This window comes from Myxocyprinus asiaticus, chromosome 33 (genome assembly GCF_019703515.2).
Source record: "Myxocyprinus asiaticus isolate MX2 ecotype Aquarium Trade chromosome 33, UBuf_Myxa_2, whole genome shotgun sequence".
NCBI classification, from domain to species: Eukaryota; Metazoa; Chordata; class Actinopteri; order Cypriniformes; family Catostomidae; genus Myxocyprinus; species Myxocyprinus asiaticus.
This window is the reverse complement of record NC_059376.1, coordinates 4,442,051-4,467,695: the sequence shown is the minus strand read 5'-3', so window position 1 is coordinate 4,467,695 and position 25,645 is coordinate 4,442,051. Positions and strand designations below refer to the sequence as shown.

General features: G+C 41.4%; 1 protein-coding gene across 1 annotated transcript in view; it reads right to left on the bottom strand.

The window, feature by feature from the left end:
• LOC127424572 (ERC protein 2-like) overlaps nucleotides 1-25,645 on the bottom strand; it is a 108,643-nt gene that overhangs the window by 23,169 nt on the left and 59,829 nt on the right. The window contains exon 6 of the mRNA XM_051669928.1: nucleotides 684-770. Coding sequence (XP_051525888.1) covers nucleotides 684-770 — 87 coding nt within the window. The remainder of the gene's footprint in view (nucleotides 1-683; nucleotides 771-25,645) is intronic.

Sequence of the window (25,645 nt, the reverse complement as noted above, 5' to 3'; positions counted from 1 at the left end):
TCTTTGTCATTTTGTAAGTTTCCTATTGATCAGTTTAAACATGATCTGACTCATAACAGCCATAAACCAATAAATCCCATGGTTCAGTACACCTCTCACAAATTAGTGTAAATGTACAGAAGCCTGTGGGCAACAGATGATTATTTTCACAGTTTATGTGTTGCTGACTGTTTGAAGTGTGCCGATACTGTCATTAAATCTGTTAAGGCCTCAGGATGTTTATGAATGCGTCTCTTTGGAAATCTTCAGTCTATGTGGCAAAGTGTCAAATAGTAAGTAGGTATAATTTTCCTTCAATGATATGTGTATTCTCAAGAGAATATAAAAGAAAACATCCTCGTAAATTTTCACTGCCTGAAAGATTGTCCCAACATGTTAAACAACAAGGAATGCTTATCAAGGAAAGATAAGGATGTTCATAAAGTGCAATAGCTCTCTTTCTCTGTGATAGAGAGCAAACTGTAAAGGTGAATACTTAGGGACTGTGATACTAAAGGTGTCTGTATCACAAGAAATAATTAACACTTTAATGTTATCACTATGGTGACCTGAATATGTTTGTGTCTAAATCACATGTCTCACACATACAGAAATGTATCAATATCATGTAAAAAACCTGAAAATGTATCTGCTGTGAACCTGACCTAGGGACTGAATCTCCTCTGATGTTTCTACATATGTACCTCTTTGTCTGAGAGACGTGTCTGTAGGGAGGCAAGCTTGATTTTTAGCTCCTTATTTTCATTCTTATACACCTCCACCTCTTCAATCTGTCAAAGAAGATAATGGTTGGTCTACTTTAAAATAAGAACAAAGGCCACACACACTACAGCTAAATACATTTGTCACTTGTGGTCTTAGTGCTTTGTGCTGTTCTGTACAAACAGAGTTTGGTTATTTGCAGTAAGGCTGTCAAATTAAAATTCAGAACTTGAAAATCCATCGGATTTAAGATAAAAATCTACATTTTTAGATACGTGCCTACACTGATGATGATTAAGGTGAAGGTATTTTATGGAGACAGAATGATCTCAAAAATTAATTTCACAAAATATGATTCACAAATTCATCACCTAATTCACACACAAAATAAATATCTTCAATAAATGTGAATCACAAATGAGTAACCTAATTAACATTCATAATTACAAACCATAAATGCGTGACCAGATTCACATTCACAAAATATGATTCACAAATGCAAAACATGATTCATTAATACAAAGGGGTGTTCACAAATTTACTGTATACTGTTTTTTTTTTTTTGTTGTTGTTTTTTTTTTTTTTTTTTTTTACTTTTGTGAATTGATTGTTGAATCTGCATTTGCAAATAATTACAAATTTGTGGATTGCCTCAGATTTGTGTGTGGATGTTTTGAGACTTTCCTGCAAGGTTTCTTATATATCTATATCATTTTTTTTCAAAGGTACTGTACATCCTCCTCAGCCAATCAAATAAGATGTTTCTACCCAGCCAATCAAAGTACGGCTATGTTCAACTCAAGCACTATGTATGACTCAAGATGTGTGTCATCTGGGCAGTTTGTCTTTTGTGTCATGTTAAGGTGCAATAATCACCTTCAATTCAGTGTGATCTAAATCAGAGGTCCGCTGCTCAAAAGTTTGTTTATAATATTTTTTCTATTTTTTTTTACTGGTAAAAAAAAAAATATAGAAATGATTATGAAAACTCAAATATTAAATGCCATGGATCAATATTTACAGAGTAATCCATTATTTTGTAGAGGGGGGGTCAAAATAACAATTTTCGCCTATGATTTTGTAGCAAAACTACAGGTTAAATAAAGTACCTTTTCTTTTTTCTTTTCTGCTGTCCATCATTTCCGAAGATGATGTCACTTCCAGTACTGTGTTAACATGATTTATTTTTACACAGAGATAGGTACCTGTAGGTCTATTACTAAAATCAGTTGAATTCGGCACCCATTGTTGCATTACGTGTCAATGGCGAGAGTCCAAAAAAAAAAAAAAACTTTTGTTGTTTTTCCAAAGTTAGAATGCCTATAACTCTTACTATATAAAGAACATCTTGTTTACTCACATAAACATGGTTCCCTGAAAGTAGGGAACAAGACGCTGCGTCACAGCAAATTGATTGCCTATGCTGACGTTGTCATGAGCACATAATTGGAAGCCCAGCTTCACACTGTTAGGATTTTCTGACTAAAGGGAAGAAAAGAGTATCTCTTGTACAGTGACAGAAAAAAAAAAAAAAAAAATCAGTAGCAGGGAACCAAGTTTACGTGAGTAACTGAGACATTCTCTTCAAGAAGGTAACTTTGACATTGCCTCAGAAGCTGATGCTATGGGAGCCATATACCATAACACCATACCACTGATGTACAATGCCTACTAGCCATTATAGTGTATTAAAAAGCATTGCTGTCGGCATGCTTTCACATTTAGAAATGGGAAGGGAGGTGGGAACAATAAGCCAACTGCTCAAAGCCTCGAAAACAGAGACATTAACCATGCTGGGTAGTGGAGCAATGTCTCAACACATACAGTATATCCCGGTGTGGCAGGGTGAGCAAGAGACAGTCATGGTGGGTATGACGTCAGGCCTCAGAGAGACCTTTATTTGAAATAATAACCAACATAGAAAGACCAAAAAGTGGGAAATAAAGTGTTCAAGGGTAAAAGTGTCAAAAATAAAGGGAGTCCTGATGTCCTCGTGTTGCACTGGGGCTATGTGACAGAATGGAGGGAAGATAGGGTTAGGTCCAGGTACAGATGCGGCCTCTGAGAATCTGCATCAAAAGGGAAAAGGATCCTGTAATTTATGCAGTGTTACGCGACATTAGGTGGTGTATGAGAGACATGATCAGTAGATGGCAGTCGTGTTTCATTCTTTGAACAAACACTGATCGCTAATGGTTTAGTCTATGAGTTAATTTCTTAAAAGGGGACCATCTAATAGCCAGTCGCACCAAAAGCCACAGAAAGCAATATTGATCAACAATGGCAATAAACTATACAATTGTTGACTTTATATCAATGACTATGAGTATTAGTGTATGAGTGTTACACATTTCGCTCAGACATTTAACCCTTTCAGGCTATATACTTATTTTCACCTAAACAGTGCTGTTTTCGTGCCTAAGCTGATGCTCTGCTTGTGCTTGGCCGGGGAACTGTGAAACTCTTTGAGAACCATAATGCAGCAGGCAGCGGCAAAGCACGTTAAGCGTGGACAAGCCAAATTTATTTTTATTGTATGCGTATACTGTGCACATGCCAATTAAAAACTAATGATTCAGTTATTACTATAATTTTATATGTTTGGCATGCATATTCTGATTATTGATGCATATATACATGGTGCTCAATTTTATTATGCTCCGGTTCATTAAGTTCAAAAAACATTCTACAAAGCTTAACGTGGTTTAATGCTACTCAAACCAATGGCCATGAAGAAAACACATTTTATCATACATTTTATTCTTGTTTTATTCACTATTTACTAAAATAATGTCAAGAGACCATAATATAAACACAAAGTGCAAAGTAATTTGATGCAATTATCACTCTGGTCTGGATATTTAAGGGGAACTGGCAAACTGCTCAGGTGTGAATTCTTTAGACAGATGAACGAATGTTTCGAACATGCAGCACCATGTTTTATTACATGTGAGGTATGCACGCTCTACTCTTAAGATTCATATTTGAGTATGAGATGTTTTGTATTGATAATTTCTAAATCGATTATGTAATTTGCATAATACATATTTACCTGACCATTAAATTGTTAAACTTGATCCTATTCTGACTTAGTCTGAAATTTTTGGCTAATCAAAAATGGTAAAAATCATGATAGAATCTCAAAGAACGATCAATAATATTTGGAATCTTAATCCTAAAATTTGAGGTTTAATACAACTGAAGTCATTAATAATGGAGTCAGTTTCAGTCTTAACTAAATAAGGGGTGGCCCTTACAGTTGTTATACATTTTAGTTTAGTTACTATCATTTTAGTTTAGGAATTAACAGAACACTTCCAGAGTTTTTAATAAGCTAAAATAAGCAAGACTTTTTGAATTTAAGATTAATTGGCAAACTTTTTAATACACATGAATCAAGAGTTGAATATTTGCACAGTTTGCTTAGACTTAACATACTTCTGCATAATAACAATAACATAAGAAATGGTTTGAGGTTCCACCATGAACCAAGCACAGACTACTAGCACAGACTTCATCATTAACGATACACTTCCTTTCCATATCTTTAGCCATGAATCATTTGTACTCCTTCCGATGACTGCTTTGCAAAAGCACTTTCAGATTTGTGTGATTTGTTTCCTTCAACATTAAAACTACAAATAGTATGACTGGACATTACAACGCATTTGCTTTTTTCAGTTTCATAATCAAACTCGAAATAGTTCAACACAAGGTTTTGTCATTTCTATCAGCCATGATTCGTTTCTATCAGCCATCATTCATGTCGCTGTCCTGATTAGGCCTGCAACAAACGATTCTTTTGATAATCAACTAATCTAACTATTATTAGAATGAAAAATTAACAGCTCTTAACCGACAATTCAGCTTGTGCCTTGAGTAAAGAGGTTGTATTTAACACATGCTTACTAATAATAAGGAAACAAGGATCTTATTTTTAAATAAAATTCTCTGAATTACTTTAGGGTTTCTATAAGGTTTAATTCAGTTAAAAATCCACAAAATCATGTATTAGTCTGTTTAGCTTTCTTGTAAAATATCTACAAATCTTTAAAACAAGATACACCTGAGAAGCAACACTGTGTAATATATTGTGACTTGTTTTCAGAAAATCTATATTAAATATAAGTGTATTTTGTCTTACTGCACTGGCATTTTTTTAAAAAAAAAACTTGTTTATTAATTAAAACAAGTGAAAATTCTCTCTTCTTAATAGACCTTGGAATCACCAGTTACCTAGGGTTGCAATGGTATGATGTTTTCACGGTACGATAACCGTCTCAGAAAATATCACAGTATCACGGTATACGGTATTACACAATTATTATTATCAGTTACAATGACCCTTAAAGGAGTTTTTTTTTTTTTTTTGCATGAACAAACACTTTATTATAATTGAAACTTGAAACCATTTTTTAATGGAAGTATGTGTAAAAAAAGTCTCCCTTTTGAAAATAAATAAAATAAACAGAATAAATAAGAAAGCTAACAGAATTATAATAATAAACCGAATTATAAACATGATAAGCAAATAGCATGTATCTATAACATGTTATATAACTAAAACATGTTAGTTTACATGTTAAATTAACTACTAAATGAAAAATAACATCAGCTGTGTGAGCTTTTAAAGTAATGTCCTATGATTATTAACAATTAACATATACTGTAGGTACACAACAGTGCAGCCAGACTGCTCCTGTCTGTACCTTTAACTCAGTGGTTCTCAACTGGTTTTGCTTCAGGACCCAGATGTTACATTGGAAATCAAGTGGCGACCCACCATAGTAAAAACATAACCTGTATTTAATGTATCCTGGGTCGGATTTCCTTTTATGTTGCATAGTTTTGTTCATGGTTTTCAAGTACAAGGACATGCATCAAGTGACATTATTTTTGTTGTTGACCTCAACAACAAAAGCAACAGGAAGTTTTCTCTCCCTCCTTTTAAAAATTGAAGAGCATATTTACTTATATGAACCCATTATTATCCCATTTGTTCCCTAATTTCAAATATAATTCAAACAGAACATACATATTACACAGGAGGAAAGGCTCCTCATTACCATGGTTAGGTCAGTGTAGCTAGTCTTAAATAATAGTAATAATAATAACAAATTATAGTATTTATGAAAAAATAAATACTAGCTGAAACACATTTTGAAACTTTAACTACAACTGCCACTGTTGATATAAAATGAGGTCTAATAGATTCTGCCTTTAGATTATTTCATATGAAACTATAACATTTTGTCAAAATATAACAGTTAGTTTTACTCATGTAAAATCGTGAAACAATTTTGTAAAGGTGATGATGAATAATAATAATAATAAAAAAAAAAAAAAAAAAAAAAAAATAGCGCTTTGAGTGTTGCTCTTTTCCTCCTCAGCCCTGTTTGGCATGTCAGGGCTGCCTACTGTTTGAGAGGTTCGACTTGACTTCCCCCGTAATGCTTTAAACTTGAAAAGTCTCACTAGAATTGAAATTGGTCACATCAGTTTTGAGGTCTGCGCTCCGCAATATCGAGGGAAGCCCGGTTGTACCCGCACGCCAGAGAGAAGAGCAGATCATGATCATGAGCTGGTTCCGTTACACTCGTGCAAAAGTGCAGATGAGAAGCCTTTAGCTGATTGCGAAATTATCATTAAATCTGACTCGGTAGTCCTAAATAGGCTATCACTTGAGCGGCTACCGAAATATCTTCAGTGGGAGAACCATGGCATTGTTCTTTCCCTGCTGTCCGCGACCCAGTCCGAATAGACCTGTGACCCACTTTTGGGTCGCGACCCACCAGTTGAGAAACACTGCTTTAACTCACACACACACTCACTTTTGTCAGACCCCCTCGCCTCGCTTCTCTCTGACATTTTCTCCGCTGCCTGTGTGTGTGTGGTGCAATTTGACGAGTCTGACAGGCAGTTGAGGAGGAAAAGAGATGCGCACGTGCAGGTCAGATTCACCGTCCGGTTGCATTTTTTTTGTTTGTTTTTTTGTTTGTTTTTTTTTTTCACAATACCGTAGATAAGAAAATGTACATGGTATTAAAACCATCAATTTTCATACTGTGGTATACCGTGAAACCGGTATACCGCTGCAAGCGTACAGTTACCTCACGATAAGATAAACGAAGCAGGTGCTGGAGCAGTTTAAATCTCTCACGTCCAGTTTTCTTAACTTTAATCGACTAATAAAGCGGCTCTGACCGCACAAAGAAATGCTAGTTTCAGAGTTTGTGCTTATTTATTGTGCACTTGCTTTCTTATTATTTGAACTTGAATTAAGGATACATTACAGACGAAAGGAAATATTTCTTTTATATGCTAACATGCAAGTTTTGCTCCCGCGGAAGGCCAGATGCACTTTTTTTTCTGCAACATTCATTCTGTGTTACTTATTTAGTATGTTTGTATAATTTGCCCATACTTTGCTATCTGCATCATTGTTAGCTCCTTGAAGTGCATCTGGACAGCAAGTGCGTCTTCTTCCTCTCCAGCTGCAGCGCTCATTTGGTTAAAACACATCATCATTAGAGTTTGATATGATCTCATGTTACACAGGTCAGACTATTCCGCCATTTAATTAGTGAGTGCTCGATGATTATGAAAACGATAATTCATTTTTGATAATATTTTTTTTTTCAGTTAATTTTTCATTAACTATTGTTAGTTTTTAGTTTTTCATTAACTTTTCAATATTTCGTTTATTTCAGTTTACTACAATTTTTATAAATCAATAGTTTTCATCTTAGTGTTAGTTTATGAAAATAATTATTTAAACCCTGACTTGAACTCTCATGGCTGACATTACATAGGGAGAACATCAAAACGTGCAATTCTGGAAAGGGCAGCACTTCATAGGACAGTTGACTGAATGCGTTAGTCGGTCGAGTTGAGTTTCATTCTTAGGAAGGAAACTTACTGACCGGGCACCAACACGCTCTTTAACCAGTCTCTGCCTCTGTTTTTCAAGGGATAGTTCACCCCAAAATGAAAATTCTCTCATAATTTACTCAAGCCATCTCAGATGTGTATGACATTCTTTCTTCTGCAAAACACAAACAAAGATTTTTTAAAATAACATTTCAGCTCTATTGGTGCACACAATGCAAGTGAATGGTGGACCAGAACTCAGAAGGTCCAAAAGAGATGCAAAGGCATTAAAAAAAATTATCCGGACTGTGAGACTCCAGTGGTTAAATACATATCTTCTGAAGCGATATAATAGGTGACTCCTTTAAAAATATTTTTCAGTTAAATTCCCAGATTCATCATGACCACACAATATCTTAAGAAAAAAAAAATAAAATGTAATTAGCAATTTCATACAGAGGGTCATCTCTATAGGAACTGTTTGCCTCTGCAATTCACCACTTTTTTCACTGCACACTGGTGGTGGTTGAGGAGAGTCCCCTGGTCACAATGTAAAGCGCTTTGACTGAAGTGTCAGAAAAGCCCTTGTGAAAGACTCCACAACACTAGGGAAGGAGGACACAGGGAAGCAGGTTTTCCAGACAGGTAAGGCATTTAATCGCCACTTCAGTGCTTTACAACTTTCATAGACTCAACAGTTTCAGAGGCATGAAGACAGTCAAACTCATTTAGCTTCACAACATAAACTCATTAGCTTCACAAGCATCGTAGGCTTCCTTGTGCCAGACTCTCTCTGCCTCTGCTGGTGGCGTGGCCGTTTATATGTTGCTCATTGGAATTAGAGACAGGTGTTAGACATAATCTAGCTCAGGTGTAAGCACTCTTACCGGATGGATGCTCGACCACACCCCTGCTGCCACATATCCCGACTCAGGCCGGGGACCATCTGGCCTGTCTACCACCCCCCACAACACACATTTCTGGAAATGAAGTCGGCGACAGCCATTTGCACCCCCTGTCTGTGGACCACCTTGAATTTAAAGGGCTGGAGAGCCAGATACCAGTGGGTGATCCGCGCATTGGTATCCTTCATGCGGTGGTGCCATTGGAGTGGGGCGTGATCTGAGCAGAGGGTGAAGGCCTGCCCCAGCAGGTAGTAACGGAGATTGAGGACCGCCCACTAGATGGCCAGACATTATTTCTCCACAGTGCTGTACTTTGTTCCCTCAAGGAGAGCTTGCGGCTGATGTACAGCACCGGGCGCTCCTCCCCCTCCACCACCTGTGAGAGTACGGCCCCCAGCCCTCTGTCTGAAGTGTCCGTCTGCAATACGAACGGGAGAGAGAAATTAGGTGCATGTAAAAGCGGCCCACCGCAAAGTGCGGCTTTAACCTGCGTAAACGCCTGTTGACACTGCTCCGTCCACTGGACCGGGTCTGGAGCTCCCTTTTTAGTGAGATCAGTCAGCAGGCTGGTGACGTCCGAATAATTAGGCACAAACCTCCTATAATAGCCAGCCAGCCCCAGGAACTGTCTCACCCCCTTTTTGGTCTTGGGTCTCAGGCAGGTTGCAATTGCCACAGTCTTGTCAATTTGGGGACGCACCTGGCCGTGGCCCAAGTGGAACCCCAGGTCCGTACCTCCACCTGCCCAACCGTGCAGTTCTTGGGGTTTGCTGTGAGCCCCGCCCATCGCAGTGATCTCAGAACCACCCTCAGATGCTGCATATGCCACTGCCAATCATTACTATAAATTATGATGTCATCTAAATAGGTAGCGGTGTATGCCGAATGCGGTCTGAGGATTTGGTCCATAAGGCACTGAAACGTGGCCGGAACAGAATCGTCACAAATTGGTGTAATCCAAACGGTGTGGAGAAGGCTGTTTTCTCACGGGAAATTGGTGTCAAGAGGATCTGCCAATAACCCTTTGTCAAATCCAATGTCGAATAAAATCAAGCAGTGCCCAACTGATTGAGCAACTCATCAACGCGAGGCATTGGGTATGCGTCAAATTTAGACACTGTGTTGACTTTTCTATAATACAGAACCGTACAGACCCGTCGCTCTTAGGAACTAGAACAACTGGGATGGACCAATCGCTGTGGGATTCCTCTATTACCCCCATATCAAGCATCACATCCAATTCATCCTGAACTATTTTCTTTTTGTGTTCAGGCAATCGGTAGGGATGGCTATGTACCACCACCCCCGGCTCGGTCTCGATGTGGTGCTGAATGAGGTTCGTATGACCCGTTAGAGGGGAAAACACATCTGCAAATTCCTGTTGCAACTTGGCAACCTCTGCGACTTGATACGGTGAGAGGTGGTCTCCGCAAGCGACTGGGGTGATATGATTAGGTCTTGTATTCACCTCCGGCCCGAGCTCTGCCCTCTCCAGAACTATTGTAGCCAATGTCACAGGGACCACCTCCCTCCATAATTTCAGAAAGTTGAGGTGATGTATTCCTCTATCGGTTCGCTTTACCTCATAATCAAGATCCCCCACTCGTTGTGTGAACTCAAAGGGTCCTTGCCACTTGGCGAGTAATTTGGAGCCCAGTGTGGGGAGCAATACGAGTAATTTATCTCCTAGTGCAAACTCCCGCAGCCGAGTTCCCCTGTTATATAGTCGGCTCTGTCGTTCTTGAGCTTGGAGCAAATTCTCCTCTGTTAGTTGCCCCAAGGTGTGGAGTTTTGCTCTAAGATCAAGAATGTATTGAATGTCACTTTTACTGGTTGAAGGTCCCTCCTCCCAAGCTTTGCGTATGACATCAAGCATGCCACGCATTCGAGCTGCTGCCCATACAGCAGCTTGAATGGGAAAACCCAGTGGAGGCTTGCGGGACCTCTTGTACTGCAGATAACAGGGGATCGAGCCATTTGTCCAAATTTCTAGCATCCTCATATGTTTTTAAGGGTTTTATTAAATTGCTCCACCAGGCCATCTGTTTGTGGATGGTAAACGCTGGTGCGAATTGACTTAATGCCCAATAATTCATAAAGCTAGCATAGTGTCCGTGAAATAAAGGTTGTGCCCTGGTCGGTGAGGATTTTTTTTCGGAATCCCACCCGGGAGATTATTTTGAAGAGTGCCTCCACAACACTACGTGCTGAGATGCTGTGTACCTCTCCACCTCCGATGGCCACGATTGCTGTCTTACGTGCTTGGGCGCTGCCCATGCATTCGTGGATAGGTCATGTTCTCACTGCGAGAGCATAACCATGGCAACATTGCGGTCATTTCTTTCCTTCATTAGAGGGAAAGCCACCCCAGCATCTGCGAACGTTGGGCTGGAGTGAAACCCTCGACTCCCTCCTGAACCCTCGCGGCTTGACGATTGGTTCCTGGGCTCGGAGAGCCGCTCACGGCCACGCCCCGTCCCCTTTCTTCCCGGAGGTGCATGAGGAGCTCACGACGTCGTGGTGTGCACCTTTCACTGCCGGGATCCAGTTTATGAGCTCCTCCGCTCTCACTGGGGCTGCCAGGGGGTACTCGGCGATTCTCCAAGTGGATAAGGTGGTTGCGGTGCACCTGTGCCCGCAATTCGCCACCACTTGGTGGAACTGCCCGAGATTCCCATCCAGCGCCTGTAGGTTTACGTCATCTCTGGCGACTAAAGCCTACAGTGCCGCTGGACAGGCCGCCTCTGCCCTGCACGCCATGACTCTCCTGCAGGTGCTAAGAGTAAAGGCGCTAAGAGAACTGCATGAGGGTAGTTCTGACCTGGGACTGATGCAGGAGCTGCGCTCGTCGACTGATTTCGCCCTCCGGGCGATGAAGGTCATGGCGCGGACTCTTGGACAGACGATGTCCACCTTGGTGGTCCAGGCGCACCACCTATGGTTCAGCTTGGTCGAGATGAGGGAGGCTGACAAGGTACGGTTCCTTGATGCCCCGTCTCCCAGGTCGGCCTATTCGGTGACACCATCAAGGATTTGCCCAGCAGTTCTCAGCGGTTAAGAAGCAGATGGAGGCTATTCAGCATATCCTGCCCCGGTGCAGATCAAGAGGGTGTCCCCCCCGGCCCTGGCATAGAGCCACCTGCAGGAAGCAGATGCCCCCTGTCTCACAGCCTGCTGCCAAGAACCCAAGGACGGCTTCTAATCACCCCTGAGACAGGCGACCCAGGCATGTGGAGACCTGCTGCAGGCCTAGAGATGGTAAGCAGATCACTCCATCCCCCAGTGGAGGGCCGGGAGGAGAATCCTTTGTTGCCTTTTCTTTGATTCGCCGCATGCCTGAAAGGCTGCGGTACCCATGTGTTCAGAAAAGGGGCCATCGTTATTGCAATCGCTGGACACCGCACATTTATGCCAGGCACGATGCTACAAAGTCAGGCCCCCTGCCCCTGCGCGCCCAGCTGCAGCACAACACACCCGTCCGGCCGGTTGTGACGGATTATGAGGACGGTTCCCTCCTCCCCCATCACTGACTGGTCCTATGGTGGGTACCCGGAGCCAGGTAAGTGCTTTGATGTCCCTAGACTCAGCACAACCATGAGTTTGGGGTCCGAGCCCCCTCAACGTGGCGCTTCTGGCTCTGCCCCACCGCAAGGCCCCACCTGCTGGTATGTCCGATGCGATTGTCTCCTTGGTCCCCCTCGCCTGGAGCTTGGGGGTGTGGCTGTGCGATTCAGTTCGCCAGGCACCCGCCTGGGTTCAGCGGCATCTGTTTTACCTCAAATGCAGGGCGAGAACGCCGCTGCCCTGCCTGCGGAGATCGCATCCCTTCTGTGGAAGGACGTGGTAGAGCCTTACCCTCCAGCCGAGATGAAGAAGGGGTTCTACAGCCCCTACTTCATCGTACCACGGAAAGGCGATGGGTTTCAGCCAATCACGGACCTGCTAGTTCTGAACCGGGCCATGCACAGACTCCCGTTCAAGATGCTGACATGGAAATGCATTTTAGCGAGCATTCGGCATCAGGATTGATTAGCGGCGGTAGACCTTAAGGACACGTACTTCAATGTCCAGTACAAGGTCCTCCCCCCGGTCAGTCCCTGTTGCCTTGCGTCTTCACGGAAGTCGCAGAGGCAGCCCTTTCTCCACTAAGGGAAGTGGGCATCCGCATCCTCAACTCTCTCGACGACTGGCTGGCTCTAGCTTACTCTCGAGACTTGTTGTGCACGCACAGGGACCTGGTGCTCAGGCACCTCAGCCGGTTGGGGCTTCAGGTCATCTGGGGAAAGAGCAGCTCTCCCCGGTACAGAGCATCTCTTTTCTCGGGTTGGAGTTAGACTCAGTCTCTATGATGGTGCGCCTCACGAGCGAGCGCACGCAGTCAGTGCCGAACTGCCTGAAGTTGTTCAGGCGGAGCACGGCGGTCCATCTGAAGCATTCTCAGAGGCTCCTGGGACATATGGCGTCCTCGACTGTGGTCATGCCCCTTGGGTCGATGCATATGAGACTGCTCCAGCACTGGCATCAGACTAGAGTCACGAGATGGGCATGGCGCCGCGGCACACATCGCGTGGTCATCACACAGATCTGCCGCTACCTGTTCGGCCCTTGGATGGTCCTTGCATTCCTGTGGGCACGGCGCCCCTTCAGACACTTGGCTGGGGCGCCGTGTGCAACGGGCACGCGGCCACGGGCCGCGACTGCGTTGGCATTTCAACTGCCTTGAGTTGCTGGCAGTGTTGCTCGCCCTGCAGAGGCTTCGGCCACTGATCCAGGGCAAGCACGCGTTGGTCCGGATGGACAACACGGAGATGGAAGCGTACAGTAGCCGCCAAGGCTGCTTGCACTCACGTCGCATGTCGCAATTCGCCCGCCGTCTCCTCCTCTGGAGTCAGCAGCGGCTCAAGTCATTGCAAGTCACTCACATCCTGACAGATGCACTGTCGTGACAGGTCACACTCAGGAGAGTGGAGACTCCACCCCCAGGTGGTCCAGCTGGTTTGGAGTCGATTCGGTCAAGTGCAGGTAAGCCTGTTCGCTTCCCGGGAATCCTCCCACTGCCTGCACTGGTATGCCCTGACCGAGGCTTCCCTTGGCACAGATGCGCTGGCACACAGCTGGCCCCGGGGGGTATACGTTCCCCCCAGTGAGCCTAATTGCACAGACCCTGTGCAAGGTCAGGGAGGACAAGGAGCAGGTCATCCTAGTGGCACCCTACTGGCCCACCCAGACTTGAGTCTCAGACCTCACACTTCTCGCGACAGCCCCTCCCTGGAGAATTCCCCTGAGGAGGGTTCTCCTCTCTCAGGGACGGGGCACCATCTGGCACCCGTGACCAGACCTCTGGAATGTTCATGTCTGGCCCTTGGACGGGACGCTGAAGACCTAAGTGGCCTACAACCCACGGTGGTAGACATGATCACTCAGGCTAGGGCTCCCTCTACGAGGCGCCTGTATGCCTTGCAGTGGTGTCTGTTCGCTAAGTGGTGTTCTTCCCAACACGAAGACCCCCAGAGATGCGCAGTCGGGTCAGTGCTTTCCTTCCTGCAGGAGAGGCTGGTGGGGCGGCTGTCCCCCCCACACTTGAGGGTGTACATGGCCGCTATGGCGGCACACCACAATTCAGTTGATGGTATGTATTTAGGGAAGCATGACCTGATCATCAGGTTCCTTAGAGGCACAAGGAGGATGAATCCTTCACCTCATTCCCTCATGGGATCTCTCCGTGGTCCTGCGGGGAGCCCCAGTTGAGCCCTGGAGTCAGTTGAGCTAAATGCAGTCTCTTTAAAGACTGCCCTTCTGACTGTGCTCATGTCCATCAAGAGGGTAGGGGTCCTGCAGGCGTTCTCTGTCAGTGACATGTGCCTGGAGTTTGGTCCAGAATACTCTCACATGTTCCTGAGACCCTGACTGGGCTATGTGCCCAAGGTTCCCTCGACACCATTTAGGGATCAGGTGGTGAACCTGCAAGTGCTGCCCCAGGAGGAGGCAGACCCAGCATTGGCATTGCTGTGTCTGGTGCATGCTTTACGCATCTATTTGGATCGCACACAGAGTTTTAGACGCTCTGAGCAGCTCTTTGTCTGCTTTGGAGGAGAGCGGAAAGGGAGCGCTGTCTCCAAACAGAGGATCGCCCACTGGTTCATCGAAGCCATCGCTTTGGCATATCACACCCAGGACGTGCCACCATCCTTGGGGCTATGAGCACACTCTACTAGGAGTGTGGCGGCCTCCTGGGCTCTGACCAATAGCGCCTCTTTAGCAGACATCTGCAGAGCAGCGGGCTGGGCAACACCCAACACCTTTGCGAGGTTCTACAATCTCCGGGTTGAGCCGATTTTGTCCTGTGTGTTGTCAGGTACGAACAGGTAAGTTTGTGGGACAACTGGCCAGGTGTACCGCTTGCGCATAGTGCCTTCCCCCTCCTGGAGGTGGAGACATGCACTTTTACCCCCCAGCCATGTTCACGAGGTCGTGGACCCTGGATGTCCTTCCTCCTTAGCCCTGTGGCAGGCGAGTTGGCGGAGAAACTCAATGCCGGCCCAGCATGTGTGCTAATAGGCCCTGTGCTGGGGTAGGTGCTCCACATGCGCCGGTTGCCTGTATGTAATCCTGTGTGATGTATCTTCCGCAAGACGGTTTCCCTGTAGGTAAACCCGTATCTTCCTTGGGCAGAGTTCCCTCTGCCACCGGTCACCGTGTTGTAGAGCTTCTCCCCTCTGGGTAGGACCTACCACGGGAACTTCTCCATGAGCGACACTGCCGACAAGCTCGGTAAGACCATGTGACATATTTCCACACAATTACCTCCCCTTCGGGTAGGGTGTGGTCTCCGCAGTGTCTTCCCCTTAGGAAGGGACACTTCCCTGATGCGGACACTTAATGGCCCCCAGCTGAACATGAATTCCATTCTTTTTTGGGGGAGAAAGAAAAAGAGAAGAGGCGATGGCTAGGGCAGACTGTCCTCATTTTGGGGCAATTGACTTGTCCCCGAGGTGCAGGGGACCGTACGACGCTCATAGGAGCGTTGGGGGAGGTTACGTGATGGCCAGGTGCGCTGGCCACGAGGCACGCAATGGCCTGCCCATCTCGCACCACCAGTCCACGTAACACAGTTCAGCTAGTTGTGGCATTTCGTATAGGGACCCCTAGTGTCACTACATCGACACAATGTCGAGTGAGTGACAGATACTTTCGTAATCTCCGTTCCTTGATGGAGGGAACAAGACGTTGTGTCCCTCCTGCCACAACACTGAACTACCCGCTGAAATGGCCAGGACCTTGTCTCGGCTCCTCAGCACAAAACCTGAATGAGTGGTTGCGAGCCAGCTCCTTTTATACCCGTATGCCCGGGGGATTGGCAGGCAAATTCCACTCGCCAATTCCCATTGGCCTTTTCTCAAAGATGAGAGAGGTGTTTGGGGCTCCCAAGAGTGACCCCTAGTGTCAATACATAGACACAATGCAGAGAAAGTAAGGAGACTTACTACTGCTGGAACATACAAAGATATACTGTGTTAAGCATGTGGACATGCTGCTACAGCATGATTTGAAAAACACAAGACATGCTGCATCGAGCATGTATGACATACTGCTGCACAATCAGACATAGGCTATATATACAATCCCCATGCATCAGATCTAGACAGGCTCAGCTCGGGAGGAGGAGGGTTTTAGGGAAAAAAAACAAAAAACTTTTCAGTGAAACCTACTTATCTTTAAAACGAAGCAATTTAAATGTTAGGCAAAGAGAGAGTATGCAAGAAAATTGGCTACTCGATTATAAATATCAAAGGACCTATCAGCTTACACCATGCAAGCCGATTGGCTAAATATATATATATGTATATATATATATATATATATATATATATATATATATATATATATATATATATATAGCCAAAAGTCTGGAATAATGTACAGATTTTGCTGTTTCGGAAGGAAATTGTGATCAGTTGAATGCCACTTTGGTGAATTATAGTACCAAAGTATAGTCAGGACATTACTGATTTAAAAATAGCACCTTCACTATTTGAAAAAGTCATTTTTGATCAAATCTAGACAGCCCCCATTTCCAGCACCTTATCCTTGAGTAATCATGTTAAATTGCTAATTTGGTACTAGAAAAACACTTGCCATGATATTGCTATTTGGCATTATCACAAGCTATTTGATTCATTATCTATGTAATGTCTATGTATTTGTTTTTGAGTTGCCACAATATGCAATAGACTGGCATGTCTTAAGGTCAATATTAGGTCAAAAATGCCAAAAAAAAACAAAAAAAAACTGCTTTCTCTAGAAACTCATCTGACAATCATTGTTTTGAGGAATGAAGGCTATACAATGCTTGAAAATGGCAAAAAAAAATAAATAAATAAAAAGAAAAACCTGAAGATTTTATACAAAGGTGTACATCACAGTCTTCAAAGACAAAGGACAACTGGCTCTAACAAGGACAGAAAGAGATGCAGAAGGCCAGATGTACAACTAAAGAGGATAAGTACATCAGAGTCTCTAGTTTGAGAAATAGATGCCTCACATGTCCTCAGCTGACAGCTTCATTGAATTCTACCTGCTAAAAACCAGTTTCATGTACAATAGTAAATTTAAGACTGTATTCCAGTACAGTTACAATTTAAATCATTGGTAATTAGAATACAGTTACATTCAAATAGTATTTTGATTATTGAAGAGATTACTTTGCATTTTATTGTCATTTGTTTCATTTAATGTTTAGTCCTTTCAGATGGAAAACATTTATACATATAAATGATGCGATCCAAAGAGCTTTTGAGCAGCAGTGAAACACTTTCTTATGATGTGTTACATTCATACAAGCAGTCAGAGAAGTAAGTTTGGAGCAGAAAAAAACAGAAATAAACCTTGTGTAAATTGTCAGCTTTACGCTAAGCTAAAATGCTATTTCTAGCCATTTTACATGCACATGTTTCCAGGCACTATCATATATTTTATCAAGAAAATTCACGTTGGATCATAATTTATTTTTTTCTAGTGAGACCTTTGATATTAGGGCAAAAATCCTATTCTTGCTAATATTTTTTTATTGTTTTCCTGTAAAAATATCTAAAACTCATTTTTAATAACAATTAGATTGATCTTGTTTTAAAAACAACACTGCATAAGATATTTAGGTTTTTCAGATAATGTATTTTTAACATATGTATTTTGTCTTACTGTACTGGAGTTTTTATAGTTAAGACAAGTGAAAAAAATCTACCAATGCTCTAGAAGTAATCCAAAGTATTTAGAATACGTTACTGACCTTGAGTAACCTAACGGAATACATTACAAATGACATTTTACAGCATGTATTCTGTAATCTGTAGTGGAATACATTTCAAAAGTGACCCTCCCAACCCTGTATGTGTGTGTGTATATATATATATATATATATATATAATTTATTTATTTTTACCATGAAATCATGCTCTAACCTCTGAGCAGTATGGATGTCAATGCTGCCCATTTAGGAAAAAATCAATAAGTGCTCCAACAGTGAAATTGAAAATGGCAGTTTTTTGATTGCCTAGCCAAATGTGGATCATACAACAGCAATAATCTCACTCTGAATCTAAGCATAGTTAAGTCAAACTTGCCTATCACAGGACAGATCATTGTAAGGGACAGAATTTTGGTTAAAATAAAATTTGGACAAAATATATATGGTTGCTAGGCTTTAATGATGCATTTTTGGCAATGGGACTGCCTGCTATTATTCTTAGTGTATTACTTTTAAGAAATTATCTGCTTTAATATGATTTAAAATGTATACATGCTTTTTTCTTTTCAGCTTAGCAGAATTTTATAAGACTATTGGCTAATTTCTTTAGGATGACGGAACCACTTCAACTGCCCAGTTACTTTATAATGACATTGTTAGAAATTTACCTCCACAAAAAAAACAAAAACAATGGTCGACTGGTTATTCACACATGTGTCTGTGAATGTTACAGCTGCAGTTATTACTGGTTAAATGATAAAGTCATTTGTCATGTGATAAACTTGATCAGGTGTTAAAAAAAAAAAAAAAAAAAAATAAAAAAAGCAATATCTATAAGTTATTCCATCAAATGGATTTATTAATAACTTTACCATAAGACAAAATGTTTTCTTCCCCCAGGGGGCGCTTGGCAACTGATAACTGAAAAATAAATCATCTGCCCTTGTATTATACTGATCACAATTCCACCTGCTTATTATATTTCTTTTGGAATAACTGCCATTTCAGCATTTCTACTCATAGAGTTTTACAAGATCAGAATAAATAAATGAATAATGTTAAGAGTAAGGAAGACTTTTTTTTTTTAGCTTCTGTATAAAACACAGAAGATCAGGACTGGACTGGGGCAAAATTTAAGTCTGGGAAGTCTCTGACTCATCCAAGCCACCCCATAACAAATTGAAACCACTTACAACCTACTGTAATGTAAAAAAAAAAAAAAAGAAAAAAAAAAAAAAAAGCATAATTTACTTTACATTAAGAAAAACCTAATACAAATGTTTGGAAAGTAAAACCATTGTTCCTTTTGTGTGTATTTCTGTTGTCCCTGACTTTAAAACTTATTCCAGTTCCCTTTCATTAAGCATCATAAGTGTAGTGGAGGAGCTGGGAGAGACTGATCATATGCTGGCTAGTACATGAGAAACATTTCAATTAACTATGACATTTTGTAGAGCAGGGGTGTCAACCCTTTTTAAGTTGTGTACCTGTTTGAACTAAACATCATCTTATGCAGATTGAATGATCTGAAACCTGAAATTATCAGAAAGTAAGGCCTGTATAATATATATATATATATACACACACACACACACACACACACACACACACACACACACACACACACACACACACACACACACTACCGGTCAAAAGTTTTGAAACACTCATTCTTTATTATACATACATATATATATATATATATATATATATATATATATATATATATATATATATATATATATATATTCACATTTTAGAATAATAGTAAAGTCATCAAAACTATGGAATAACATAAATGGAACTACGGGAATTATGTTGTGACTAAACAAATTCCAAAATAAATCAAAACTGTGTTATATTTTAGCATCTTCAAAGTAGTCACCCTTTCAAAATTTCAAAAACTTTTTTTTTTTTTTTTTTTATAAAATTTTAGTTTTATAATGAAATAAATTAATATGGTGGCACAATTACATTTTTGTCTACAAAAAAACATTTCAGCATACGCCTTCAGATCAAAAATTTTTTAAGATCATGAGAAACATTTCAGTCAAGTGTTTCAAAACCGGTAGTGTGTGTGTGTGTGTGTGTGTGTATATATATATATATATATATAAGCATCTATATACAGTTGAAGTCTGAAGTTTACATACACTATAGCCAATATCTGACATTTAATCATAGAAAACATTCCCTGTCTTAGGTCAGTTAGGATCACTACTTTATTTTAATAATGTGAAATGTCAGAATAATAGTAGAGAGAATTATTTATTTCAGCTTTTATTTCTTTCATCACATTCCCAGTGGGTCAGAAGTTTACATACACTTTTTAATACTTGGTAACATTGCCTTTAAATTGTTGAACTTGGGTCAAACATTTTGGGTAGCCTTCTACAAGCTTCTCACAATAAGTTGCTGGAATTTTGGCCCATTCCTCCAGACAGAACTGGTGTAACTGAGTCAGGTTTGTAGGCCTCCTTGCTCGCACACGCTTTTGCAGTTCTGCCCACAAATTTTCTATCGGATTGAGATCAGGGCTTTGTGATGGCCACTCCAGTACCTTGAATTTGTTGTGCTTAAGCCATTTTGCCACAACTTTGGAGATACGCTTGGGGTCATTGTCCATTTGGAAGACCCATTTGTGACAGAGCTTTAACTTCCTGGCTAATGTCTTGAGATTTTGCTTCAATATATCCACATACTTTTCTTGCCTTATCATGCCATCTATTTTGTGAAGTGCACCAGTCCCCTCTGCAGCAAAGCACCCCACAACATTATGCTGCCACCCGCATGCTTCACGGTTGGGATGGTGTTCTTCGGCTTGCAAGCCTCACCCTTTTTCCTCCAAACATAACGATGGTCATTATGGCCAAACAGTTCAATTTTTATTTCATCAGACCAGAGGACATTTCTCCAAAAAGTAAGATCTTTGTCCCCATGTGCACTTGCAAACTGTAGTCTGGCTTTTTTATGGTGGTTTTGGAGTAGTGGCTTCTTCCTTGCTGAGCAGTCTTTCAGGTTATGTCGATATAGGACTCGTTTTACTGTAGATTTAGATACTTGTCTACCTGTTGCCTCCAGCTTCTTCACAAGGGTCCTTTGCTGTTGTTCTGGGATTGATTTGCACTTTTCGCACCAAACTAAGTTCATCTCTAGGTGACAGAATCCGTCTCCTACCTGAGCGGTATGATGGCTGCATGGTCCCATGGTGTTTATACTTGCGTACTTGTACGGGTGAATGTGGTACCTTCAGGAATTTGGAAATGGCTCCCAAGGATGAACCAGACTTGTGGAGGTCCACAGTTTTTTTTTTCTGAGGTCTTGGTTGATTTCTTTTGATTTTCCCATGATATCAAGCAAAGAGGCACTGAGTTTGAAGGTAGGCCTTAACATACATCCACAGGTACAGCTCCAGTTCAGTACACCTCCTATCAGAAGCTAATTTGATAATTGTCTAAAGTCCTGACATCCTTTTCTGGAATTTTCCAAGCTGCTTAAAGGCACAGTTAACTTGGTGTATGTAAACATCTGACCCACTGGAATTGTGATATAGTCAATTAAATGTGAAACAAACAATTGTTGGAAAAATTACTCGTGACATGCACAAAGAAGGTGTCCTAAACGACTTGCCAAAACTATAGTTTGCAAATATAAAATCTATAGAGTGGTTAAAAAATTAGTTTTAATGTCTTCAATCTAAGTGTATGTAAACTATAGTCCCCTTAAGTAATCATTGTGTTTAACAGCGTGCCATTTTGCGATAAATCGATAACATTTTCAAAATGGCATATTGGATAGTGATGGGTCGTTCATGAACGATTCGTTAATTTTGAACGAATCTTTAATATGACTCGAAACAACAAGTAGTCTCAGAGACTGATTCGTTTATTTTTGTCGTGGTCGCGCATGCACTCCGTGCTCGTGTTTCGTTCATTTGATGCGGGACAGCTCTGTGTACAGGAAACAGAAATGATTAGTTCACCTCACGAGTCTGTCTTCAGGTATGAGACTTTCGTTCATTTGACATATGACAGCCGCATAGGTACCCATAGGATCGGTACAGGAAACAGAATTGATTAGTTCACCTCACGAGTCGGTCTGCAGATCTGAGTCTTTCGATCATTTAACAGGTGACAGCTGCAAAACTCTGTATTGGAAAGAGAAATTAGTTCATACTCCCAATCTTCCTTAAAGACAAGCAGTTAATTTGTTTGTATTTTTGCCTTTACAGTTTCAGGAAGCGTTTCTGGTCTCAAATTGTATCTTTTTTACTACTTGCAATGTATAACTTTGTGAATATTTTTGTCATGATGGTTCTTTTCCATAACATTGAATCTGGTAATAAAGTGTTTGTTGAAGCTTTAAACTTTCAGAATGATGGGAAAAAATAACATTTATAAAGCAAGATGCCTTAAATTCAAGCCCAGTCCCAAACTTTACAACTTTTATCATTTCTTCATAAAATATCATAGACTATAAAATCTATTAGAAAACCCCTTATTATTGACTGGATTACTGAATTGATTTTGAATCAACTGTAATTTACTTTTCCCTCATGATGCATCCCCTTGTTGTATGATTTATGTCCTTCGTCCTTATTGGGAACTGTAGACCCAACTCAAGTATGACAAAGATATTCCCTTTAAATTTACTAATAGTCATCTAAGACCATTTTACTTAATTTTACAATTGGCACAAAATATCTTGTAAACACTTCCTGCATTAAATACATAAAAATAGCTCATCGTGACAATTCTTATGATTTTAAAATGTATTTTATTGTTACACTACATGTATTTATCATGATACAAACAACTGCAACTCAATGAACTGTAAGCTGTTCAGAGAAAAATTAACAGTGTTTGTCTTCTATGCGGAGCCTAGTAGTGGTCACGTGACAAATGAACAAAAGACTCATACGAAGACACATTCGGGAGGTGAACTAATCAATTATGTTTTTTGTACAAAGCCTATGCAGTTATCACATGAAAAATGAACGAAAGACTCAGATACGAAGACCGAATCGAGAGGTGAAATAATCCATTTTGTTTCCTGTAGAGCCTATGCAGCTCTCACATGACTAATGAACTAAATGACTTGAATAAAGATTTGTTCATTTTGCTGAATGAGATTCAAAGATCTAAGTCAGTAACAGGGTTTTTAAAATCAAATCTAAGTCTTTTTAAGACCTTTTTCAAGACCTGAACAAATAAAATTAATACCATACAAAAACAAACCCACACAATCTCAAAATAAATAATGTATCACTGACTCTTACTTAAACAGGCAGGGACACACATTCAACATGGCCTTAACATTGCTTATCAGTAAAGGGCAGGATATATGCAAGTTTAAAATCCTCAAGGCATGTTTTCCACACAAATCAGATTAAAATTGGTTTACATACCATAATATAAATATATACAAATTAGAGGTCAACCAATATTGGATTTTGCTGATACAAAAATATGTTGAAAGGCAACTAATCTGCCAATAGTTTTTAAAATTGGTAACCTATATTAAATGTTCTTTGTCTTTGCTTCCTGTGATGGAGAGGGCCAGACAGAGATTACAAGAGTCCAAACTGAATTAAATTCCAGATGTAGTTTATGGTGCAACCAAAATACCAAAAACCACGGGGAAAAAAGAAAAAGATTTGATTCATAGAGCGGAACTTTTAACTTTAAAGGCTGACATACAACGGGGACTCTTATTTTGAAATGTATGCGCTTCAGAAGATTAGACTAGAAGATGGCCGCCTCGCTATGGAGCTCTCCAGTTCTTTTGCTGTTTTTTGTTTGTTTGTCCTGTGTTTAGTAATTTATTTTGGATCAGTTTTACTAGAGACGAGCTGTTGAATATTCGGCAGTACACGCCAGACAATCTTTTACAGGTTTTTGATTACTCTAACATTCTGTTGGACATTTTAGTCGGAGGAGCAGCGGTGCTGTACAAGCGTGCTAAAAGATGCAACTGGTCAAGCTTCGACAGCACGGCTTTCGAACCGCACTGCCAAGCATTCGTCTAGCGAGTCTCCGCTCTCTTCCTAACAAAACGGACTAATTACTTCTCCTCGCCCGCAAAAATAAGAACTTTGCAAATTCTGCTGCATTGTGCTTCACGGAAACCTGGCTGAGTGAAGCCATTCTGGACAGAGCATTACATCTACCAGGCTTCCAGCTTTTCAGAGCGGATCGCATCACGGCGTTAACAGGGAAACCGAGAGGCGGTGCAACGTGTTTTTACATCAACAAATGTTGGTGTACAAATGTAACAATGCTGAAGAAGTTGTGCTGTCCTAATTTAGAGGTGCTCATAAACTGCAAACCTTTCTGCTCACCATGGGAGTTTTCCTCATGTGTTCTTGTGAGTATTTATATTCCTCCACAAGCGTGTGTGAGTGCAGCGCTGCAACAGCTGGCTGATCAGATCACAGACACAGAGCAACAACACCCGGACTCTCTTATTATTATTATTCTTGGAGATTTTAACAAGGTAAATCTCACATGTGAACTGCCCAAACACAGACAGCATATTACATGCCCCACCAGAGACAGCAATACACTGGATTGCTGCAAAACAACAATAAAGGATGCATATCGCTCTGTCCCTCGAGCAGAAAAAATGGGCAAAACGAAACTTGAGTGCCCAATACATCACACATATAACTCTGAACCCTCAACCAAAACTCTTGGATCTTAACACACAACCAAAAGACATGGTTTGTGTCTCCATCTTCCGATTGACATCGCCAGCAGGTCAAATCAAATCACTTTTATTGTCACACAACCATATACACAAGTGCAATAGTGTGTGAAATTCTTGGGTGCAGTTCTGAGCAACATCGCAGTCATGACAGTGATGAGACATATACCAATTTACAATAAACTTCAGATTTACACAATTTAAAATCTAATATACACAATTACACACAACACAATATACAAATAATAACATACAATGTACAGTATACAATACACACAATATAGAATACACATTATACAATAAAAAATAGTATATATAGTATATATAAAATGTACAGTAGGTTGTATTGTACTGTACTGACATTCAGGCTGTTGGTTGATAGTCAGTTCCAGTATGTTATTAAGAGAGAATATAATTTATGACAGTCCAGTGTGAGATAATAAGATTAATAAAGTGCAATGCTGATGTATATTGATCGTGAGAGATCAAGAGTTCAAAAGTCTGATTGATTGGAGGGAAGAAGCTGTCATGAAGTCGGCTGGTGTGGGTCCTGATGCTGCGATACTGCCTGCCTGATGGTAGCAGTGAGAGCAGCCCATGGCTCGGGTGGCTGGAGTCTCTGATGATTCTCCGATCTTTTTTCACACACCGACTGGTATATATGTCCTGGAGGGAGGGAAGCTCACCTCCGATGATGTGTCTGGCAGTTCACACCACCCTTTGCAGGGCTTTGCGGTTGTGGGCGGTACTATTGCCATACCAGGCGGAGATGCAGCCAGTCAGGATGCTCTCTACAGTGCTGGTGTAGAACCGTGTGAGGATGTGGCGGTTCATTATAAACTTCCTCAACCATCTCAGGAAGAAGAGGCGCTGATGAGCCTTCTTCACAACGGCCTCAGTGTGACCATGTGAGTTCCTCAGAGATGTGGACACCGAGGAACTTGAAGCTGCTGACTCTCTCCACTATTGCTCCATTGATGGTGATGGGGCTGTGTTCTCTTTCTCTTCTCCTGAAGTCCACCACAAGCTCCTTTGTCTTACTAATATTGAGGGAGAGGTTGTGCTCCTGACACCACCGTGTCAGAGTGTGCACCTCCTCTCTATAGGCTGTTTCGTCATTGTCAGTGATCAGACCTACCACCATCGTATTATCAGCAAACTTAATGATGGCACTGGAGCAGTGTGTTGCCACACAGTCATGTGTGTACAGGGAATACAG